Source organism: Schistocerca americana, chromosome 9 (genome assembly GCF_021461395.2).
Source record: "Schistocerca americana isolate TAMUIC-IGC-003095 chromosome 9, iqSchAmer2.1, whole genome shotgun sequence".
Classification (NCBI taxonomy): Eukaryota; Metazoa; Arthropoda; class Insecta; order Orthoptera; family Acrididae; genus Schistocerca; species Schistocerca americana.
The window spans coordinates 134,912,222-134,921,810 of NC_060127.1; the positions used below are offsets into that span (position 1 = coordinate 134,912,222).

Sequence of the window (9,589 nt, forward strand, 5' to 3'; positions counted from 1 at the left end):
GGGTGGTACAATTCTTATATTTGAAATATGGGCCCCATTCAATTGGCATTTCAGTCACGGCATACCTTATCTTGCGTGTCTTTGGAGAAAGTAGTATGTGCATGATGGGTTACAGGGATCATATGCTCGCGTATGGTCCAGCACCAGGCGCTGGGATCATATGACAACGAAATATGCGTATTGCACTTTTGGCCAGGAGTCCCCTTCTGCGGAGTTCTGCCGGCTGGTGCAGAACTTTTTATTTGACACCACTTCGACGACTTACGAATCGATGATGATGATGAAATGATGATGAGGGCAGCGCACACACCCAATCCCGAGCAGAGAGTATCCCCAATTCGGCTGGTAATTGAATGTGGGTTCCAGTGATCGAAAGTCAGCAATGCGAACCACAATTCCACGAGCTGCTGACCCTATGGCAATGGATAATGCAATTTGACCACATACTTTCTCATTGGAACCTCCATCCACTGAATCATCATCATCATTCGTGACAGGGTCTAATAAGATTGGATTGTGTAAAGATTGGGACTTTGTACGGGCGCTGATCATCGCGTAGTTGATCATCCTACAAACCAAACATCATCATCATCCATCCACTGAAATATCCATCTAGATCACGTACGCAGAACCGTGACTCGGCTGAGAAGCCGACGCGGTGCCACTCCTACGCCTTGTTTTTGTTGACACAAGGGAAACAGCCACAGTCCTCAGTGCTCAATACGCTGTAACGCTGTGGATTCTTCGCTAGCTATAAACAAACCCATTTTGTAACTCAAGGTATGTGACGTGCCTGTAGGTATGCAGACAACTCGGTAGATGTGACGTACATGTACAGACAAACGAATGATTACAATTTCAGAAAAATTTCATGAGCTATTCAAGAGTAAGGGCTTCACAAATTCAGCAAGTCAATAATGTGGTGTCCATCTCTAGGCTTAGATAAGCAGTTATTCAGCTTGGCATTGACTGATAGAGTTGTTGGATCGCTTCCTGGGGATATCGTGCCAAATTCTGCCAAACTGGCGGGTTAGATAGTCCTGCGCATAATGCTGCAAATGTTCTCAACTGCGGAGAGATCCGACAACCTAGCCGGTCAAGGTAGTGTTTCGCAAGCACTAAGACAAGAAGCAGAAGTTCTAGCCATGTGTGGACGGACATTATCGTGTTGAAATGAATCCCATGGCTTGCCATGAAGGGTATAGAGTATAGCGGACGTACCATTGTGCTGTAAGGGTGTCGCGGATGACAACTAAGTGGGTCCTGCTAAAAAATGAAATGTCGCCCCAAACCATCACTCCTGCCTGGTTGTCGGTCTGCATCGCGGGTGACATACATGTTGATATCCTGTCGCTTTCGGGGGCACCTCCAGACACATCTTTGCTGGTTATCGGGTCTCAGTTCGAAGAGGGACCCATTACTGAACACAGTTCTACTCCAGTCAACGAGATTCCAGGCCGAATGTTCCCAGCAGCACTGCAAACCGGCTTGTTGATGTTCAGACGTCAGTGACAGACAGTGCAAGCGGCGAGCTTAGCCGCGTTTGTGTGCCGCCTATTAATGATCCTAGTGGTCACTCAGGTACCAGTTGCACGTCGGATCGATGATAATGATGAATCCGGGACTCTGAGTAGCTCTCTGGCGATTGGACAGTCCTCACATTCTGTTACGTCGACCGCCTCCTTCTTGATGCTATGTTCGACCATGGTACACCCATTCCTACCAACATCGTCGAATAGCGGCGTAGCTCCTGTTCAAATGTCGAGCGATTCACCGATTACTCCAACCGGCTTCTTTGAGCTCAACGACACATCCTCTCTCAAATTCTGACAGCTCAGGTGGCTGGATGCAAGGCATTGTTACTCAGCAACTGAGTACATGCTATGAAATTCGCAAGGATTTTGTGCCCTGGTATCGACATATCCCCTGTTTACTATTCTCAACAGCTGTCTGCTGACACTGCAACACCGCGCGGGATTAACCAAGCGGTCTAGGGCGTTGCAGTCATAGACTGTGCGGCTGGTCCCGGCAGAGGTTCGAGTCCTCCCTCGGGCGTGGGTGTGTGTGTTTGTCTTTAGGATAATTTAGGTTAAGTAGTGTGTAAGCTTAGGGACTGATAACCTTAGAAGTTATGTCCCATAAGATTTCACACACATTTGAACATTTTGAAAACTGCAACGCTGCGTTACACATTCGTCCACTGGCTGCCAATCTTACGTTTTCCGTTGATACCTGTATGAATATCAATTTGTAGCTAATTTCTGTAACTCCTTTGTGCTGCTTTTGGTCCTTTTTTTGTCGTCGAATGTATTTCCTCATTTCTAAAATGTGGAAGACTTTACTCTTATCTACTTTGTGCAGTTGCTCTGAAATGGTGATTATTTGAATATCCACGATTGTAGTAGACTTTGATGTTTGTTGCTTGCTTCCTTAATGGTTTTACAGTTTTAATGGTCAGCGGCGTACAGTCTCACTCCCCCCCCCCCCCCTCTCTCTCTCTCTCTCTCTCTCTCTCTCTCTCTCTCTCTTTCTCTCCCACTCCTGCACACTCACACTGTTTCTCAGTGACATCCATACTCACTCATTCATTCACACACATCCTCTCTCACCCACTCAGCTCCTAACTCATTCACTTACACACTCATATGTTTGGTCATTTACTCATCACATTCATCTTCACTTACTCATTCTCTCTCTCTCTCTCTCTCTCTCTCTCTCTCTCTCTCTCTCTCTCTCTTCACTACACACACACACACACACACACACACACACACACACACACACACACACACACACACACACACACACATTTATATGCAACTATATGTATAACTATGAGCTTTATTTAATTGATCAGCAATCCAGTAAGAAATGTAAGTGTAAAATGTTGGCTCAGTATAAGAGGGAATACGAAAATCCTAATCCGATCACCTTAACTAAAAAGTATGAGGTGCCGAATACTTTTTCTAAGCGCAGACCCTAAGAAAGAAAACGCCTCGCGTCTCAGTGCGATGTCTTTCGTTTGATTTTCAGGTCGCGGACTACAAGAAGCTAGCGGGTGGTGTGCATTTTATCGATGCCATACCGAAAAACCCATCTGGCAAGATCCTGCGGCGGGTGCTCAAGCAGCAGACGAGGTGATCACCAGCCCTACCAACACGCACCACCACCAGTATTTGAAGAAGCAGCTGCCGTGGCGCCCACATTCTGTTGCCGTCATTTCTGGTTGCTACGCAGGGAAACTGCAATATTTTTCTCTACTCCAGACTGTACACCTATCTATTTTTTGTAAATATGAAATAATAAACTCGAGTTCTCCTACGCAATTATTTAGTATCCTCATTTTACTAACTAAGGTACAGTTTCGTCACAATATCGCTTTTAAGAAACAATTGCTTTCATGCATTAATGTTAAAAAAAGATGCAGTCCAACTGCAGTTCTCTTCGTGAAATGTTCAACTAAGATACAGTACTGTTTCGTCATAGTGCCCCAGGGAAGTGTGAATAGAACCACTGTTGTTCTCTATATGCATAAATCATTTGGCGGACAGAGTGGGTAGTATTTTGAGGTTGTTTGTTGATGATGCTGTGGTGTATGGTAAGGTGTTGAAGATGATTGACTGTTGGATTACACAAGATGACTTGGACAAAATTTATACTTGGTGTGATGAATAGCAGTTAGCTCTAAGTGTAGAAGAACGTAAATTAATACAGATGAGTAGGAAAAACAAACTCGTCATGTTCGAATACAGCATTAGTAATGCCCTGCATGACATAGTTGTGTCGTTTAAATACCTGAGCTCAACGTTCATAGCGATATGAAATGGAATGAGCATGTGAGGATTGTGGTGGGAAAGGCGAATGGTCGACTTCGGTTTATTGAGAGAATTCTGCATCTGTAAAGGAGACGGCATATAGAACGGTAGTGCGACCTACTCTTGAGTGGTGCTCGAGTGTTTGGGAACCGTACCATGTAGGAGTAAAGGAAGACATCGAAGTAATTCAGAGACGGGCTGCTACATTTGTTACTGGTAGGTTCGAACAACGCAGAGTTGTTAGGAACTCAAATGATAATCCCCAGAGGGAAGGGGACATTCTTTTCGAGGAACAGTATTGAGAAAATTTAGAGATCCGCCATTTGAAGCTGACTACGAAGGAGTTCAAATATAAGTTATGAGAAATTAGGGCTCATACAGAGGCATATAAACAGGCGTCGAAATGTAAACACGTGCGCTGGTGCTACGCCAGCAAGTGATATTCAATTGACACTCAGAACCGTTGTTGCCTCTGTCTCTCCTATTTCTTCCATGACCTGTAGTTAAACATATACACTATTGTTGGGCTTAATTGAAGCAGAAACGCGAGATATCCGATTTAATGAAAAGAATTTATCAGCCACTGTAGATTGCTTTATACTCTGAAGTTACTGAATTATTTTAATTATGTACTTCTTTTTGATTGTTCTTTACCGACCCCCATCCATTATTTGGTTATTTTCATTGTTTCCTTTTCGCTTAATTGATATCTCTGGCTGCAACTGTATTTAATCTGTCTGTATTTTATCGACCCCAGACACAGTCATCAACCATCTTAATATTAAAAAACCTTTAAATAGTTAGGAATTTCGCTTCACAGTTGTGAACACCTAATATCACTATTTTACCACACTGTGCGGATTACAATTACGACTGATATGTCATAAAGTCATACCTAGAAGAAAAAATAAACCTTAATAACTAAAATCTAAGATTTTTATTTTTGCTAACACATAGAACATATAGTTATGCCTGAACCCATACACTAATTTCTGTTAGTGATAACGTTTCCTTTACAGGGAGTGTAGTCGAACTGACATTGGGATCATTGACTGATTGCATCACTGTCTATACTGATCCACTCTTCTAAACTCTGCTTTTATCCTCCTACCTTGCAGACCATAGGTTCTACACAAATTCGTAAAACACTCACAGAGCATCCTTTCACAACTGTGGTAGAAAGGTAGATCAGAACCAGTGTCACAGATTTTAGATAATGGTGACCCTACCAGGATGGTAAAATACCATGGTAAGGTCGTTGACCATATGTAAGTAGTAGGACAGAAAAATTTCCTTTAAAAATGTCGTAATTATTTTTTTGTGTTGTATCAACCAGTGGTAAATATCAGTGGCTACTGAAAAGTCAGTAGGGAGACAGAGACGTGCAATGCACTGAGAGATGTACGCCGTATCCCCATAGTATAGTTGTAACACCATTGTTAGTTTTAAGTTTTTCTTGCAAGATCACAAATGACTGACGCAGTGTTGATAAGTTGGTTCTGTTCCAACTGGTAAGTGACGGTCGTACAGTCTTGTTATTCTGTCTAGGGAACGAGGAAGACCAGAGAAAGATGAAGGTAATAATTTTATGAAGCGAGTAAGTTCGTACGATCGCATGATTACATGAAGTACGACGCGCCAGTTAAAATTGCAAAGACGGGAGTCAGCGAGATTATCAACTGCAGAAGGATAGCTTGATCGAACTGAGATTGATACCCAGTAAGATAATGTATAGGAACCTCAAGACAGCACAACTGTAAGGTGTCAGGCAAATCCAACACCTCCCATGAAAACCCAGACATGATAAGCAAATCCAGTAGTATGTCACATAGCTCCGAATAAATCGTGACATTAAATTAACCAAAGTAATACGAGTAACGAGTGAGCAAGTGGACTACCACAGACTGACACAAGAATGCCTAAACGCATGTCATACCTTCCCACCATGAGACAGACGCAGTTCCGAGGGGAGAAACGAGAACAGAAGCCGAGAGCAGAACCGTGTTAAGCTAGAAGGCTCTACGATAAGGGACGGACATCCACGTCGCCAGCTAACGGACAGGACCACCCCCCAGCCCATGTTGAAAGCTAGAGCTCTCCAGATGAACAGTATAGATCATACGATAACGCTAAAAGGGCCACACCAGCCGCAAGTTTTAGCGTGAGTCTTTTTCGCGTCTCTGTTACTTTGCAAACGTTAAAAACATTGCCCCACCACGAAAAGTAACCGACAGGACCACCCCCCAGCCCATGTTAAAAGCTAGAGCCCTCCAGAAGAACAGTATAGATCTTACGATAACACTAAAAGGGCCACACCAGCCGCAGGATTTAGCGTGAGACTTTTTCGCGTCTCTGTTACGTTGCAAACGTTAAAATCATTGCCCCACCACGAAAAGTAACCGACAGGACCACCCCCCAGCCCATGTTAAAAGATAGAGCCCACAAGAAGAACAGTATAGATCTTACGATAACACTAAAAGGGCCACACCAGCTGCAAGTTTTAGCGTGAGACTTTTTCGCGTCTCTGTTACGTTGCAAACCTTAAAAACATTGCCCCACCACGGAAAGTATCACGTTTCTCATTGGATAGACAGAATTTTTGTAGGCGGAGCTTAAGGTTAACATTGAGACCCTGATTGGTCAGATGAAAACACAGCAACATAGTTTTTTTTAAACCAACTTCGGTAAATTGTAGTAAGGAGAAGTTAGAAAAGAGTTGCTTCCGAGATGGCGTGCAGGATGGAGCTGCGTCGCCCGACGCCCCCTGACACTGCCTAACCAACGACAAGGTAATGAACGCACGCGATGCCGCGTAACAGCGCATAAAGCTTCACTCAGAACTGCAGAAGTCTCATCTGTTAAACCCCTGTTTTGCGTAAAACTAGTGTCGATTGTCAATTAAAGCTCATGGTATTCACATTTGCTACGTAAGTTAAAATCTGAAACGCGATGATTTTTCTGTTATAATTATTGAGAAGCCACATCAGCCACTGTAATTTACGACAAGTTGGATAAGTAATTAAAAATAATTGAGGGTCACTGTAGACCATTTTGATAGTTTTCTCTTTTGTGAAACTTAATTTAAACCTAGATTATAGATGTGATATGGCATAGGTCATCCTTCGATCCATTGTAGAACTTGGAAACCCACTCAGGGAATATTCGTTCACATTTTTGTTGAACGCAGTTGGTTTTCATCATCCTGTATTAAAACATTTCCTTCTATCAATAGTGCAATTTATAAACAATGTTTTGTGAGTAGAATAAAATTTCCAGTGGTAAACTTAACTGCTTTTTCGACGTTATTTTACCAGCTAACTAAAAATAGGAAAGCCTTGAACCCCTTCCACTAAATTTAGTTAGTAGTAAGATTCTTTCACAGGGAGTGCAGTGGAGCTGACGCTGAAATCATTAAGTATTTGCTTATATCATCGCTAGTCTCACTGAACTCTTCTGAACTCTACATGTCATGTGTGGTATGGCGTCTCCCTACCAGCAACAGGTCCCAGGTTCAAACTAGTCAATTCCCTAAAAAACACGCTCAGAGCGTCGTTGCGCGAAAGTGGTAGGGAGGCATGACATAGAACAACAGAAACCACGCAGAATGTTAGAGAATGGCGACCCTGCCAGGATGGTAAAATACCATGATTGAAGGAAGGCCACATGCCTAACTAGGTCAGAAAAATATCCTGTTGAAAAATTTTCGTAGTAAAAAAAGTTTTCCTAAAGTGATAAATAGTCGAAAACAGTAGCTGCAGCGATAGATAGTAAGAAAGTATTCAATAGGAAGTGAGACATTCTAGCAGAGACAATTGCATAATTAATTTATGAATTTTAATATTGTTAGAATTAAGCTTTCTCTCCAATGCAAGCGTACAGGTGGCGGATACATCGTTGACAAGTTGGTTCTGACCCAACAAGTAAGTGAATTGATTGTCAAGTCGTGTGTGCAAAAAGTTTATGAAACGCGTGAGATCGTATGAGCGCATGTTGACTCGAAGTAGGGCGCGTGAATTGCTTTTAAAACAGAAAATAAGGGATTCGGAAATATTAGCAATGGCAGATCGAAACCTTGATAGAATTGAGGTAGAGACCCAGCATGAAAATGGACAGTGAATAGACGACAGTACAACAGCCGATGCAGTATCGCGAGAAATAGGACAGATAACGCACCATAACGAGGATAATGTACGTCAAGGCATAGAAAACATAAGTCAGCATACGACAGAGGAGCAGGAAAGTAGAGAGACAGTCGATGAGGATTCTAACTTGCGTCTTGAATACGTAGAACCCATAGTACAAGTAATCAGAGCTCCCTCACCACAGAGTACAAGGAATGCGAGCAGAAACGTGTCACTGCACAGTTCAATGCAATCGGTTGCGAACCAACACTTGGGTGAAAACACAGAGCGTAGGACGTCGGAAGAAAACGCAATATGACCCACCAATCTGGCAGAATTATTACAACAAATTACGGAAACCATGACAAGGCAAAATACAGACATAGCGAACCAAATTCAAATTCAGAATGCAGAAACCAAGAGACAAATCCGTGAGATTAAAGAACAAAACAAAAAGATTCAGTTACACCTAAGTCATATTGAAGACGAGGCAAAAGAATCTCGAGAAGTGATAGGAAACTTAATAACAGGTTCCAATCAATTGAGAACAGACATTGACAAGGTACAAGTGGATGTACAAACATTGCGTAATGACATACAGGACGAGATTAAAACATTACGTAACAACACCCAGGAAGAAGTCAAGAAACTACACTCCTGGAAATTGAAATAAGAACACCGTGAATTCATTGTCCCAGGAAGGGGAAACTTTATTGACACATTCCTGGGGTCAGATACATCACATGATCACACTGACAGAACCACAGGCACATAGACACAGGCAACAGAGCATGCACAATGTCGGCACTAGTACAGTGTATATCCACTTTTCGCAGCAATGCAGGCTGCTATTCTCCCATGGAGACGATCGTAGAGATGCTGGATGTAGTCCTGTGGAACGGCTTGCCATGCCATTTCCACCTGGCGCCTCAGTTGGACCAGCGTTCGTGCTGGACGTGCAGACCGCGTGAGACGACGCTTCATCCAGTCCCAAACATGCTCAATGGGGGACAGATCCGGAGATCTTGCTGGCCAGGGTAGTTGACTTACACCTTCTAGAGCACGTTGGGTGGCACGGGATACATGCGGACGTGCATTGTCCTGTTGGAACAGCAAGTTCCCTTGCCGGTCTAGGAATGGTAGAACGATGGGTTCGATGACGGTTTGGATGTACCGTGCACTATTCAGTGTCCCCTCGACGATCACCAGTGGTGTACGGCCAGTGTAGGAGATCGCTCCCCACACCATGATGCCGGGTGTTGGCCCTGTGTGCCTCGGTCGTATGCAGTCCTGATTGTGGCGCTCACCTGCACGGCGCCAAACACGCATACGACCATCATTGGCACCAAGGCAGAAGCCACTCTCATCGCTGAAAACGACACGTCTCCATTCGTCCCTCCATTCACGCCTGTCGCGACACCACTGGAGGCGGGCTGCACGATGTTGGGGCGTGAGCGGAAGACGGCCTAACGGTGTGCGGGACCGTAGCCCAGCTTCATGGAGACGGTTGCGAATGGTCCTCGCCGATACCCCAGGAGCAACAGAGTCCCTAATTTGCTGGGAAGTAGCGGTGCGGTCCCCTACGGCACTGCGTAGGATCCTACGGTCTTGGCGTGCATCCGTGCGTCGCTGCGGTCCGGTCCCAGGTCGACG

The 9,589-nt window shown here is 44.1% G+C and overlaps 1 protein-coding gene across 2 annotated transcripts in view; it reads left to right on the forward strand.

Annotated features, from left to right (window-relative positions):
- LOC124550982 (4-coumarate--CoA ligase 2-like) overlaps nucleotides 1-3,326 on the forward strand; it is a 272,580-nt gene extending 269,254 nt beyond the window's left edge. For both annotated transcript variants that reach the window (XM_047125802.1, XM_047125803.1), the window contains exon 11: nucleotides 3,034-3,326. In XM_047125802.1, the coding sequence (XP_046981758.1) occupies nucleotides 3,034-3,141 (108 nt within the window). In that variant the 3' untranslated portion in view covers nucleotides 3,142-3,326. The remainder of the gene's footprint in view (nucleotides 1-3,033) is intronic.
- The last annotated feature ends 6,263 nt before the right edge of the window (nucleotides 3,327-9,589 follow it).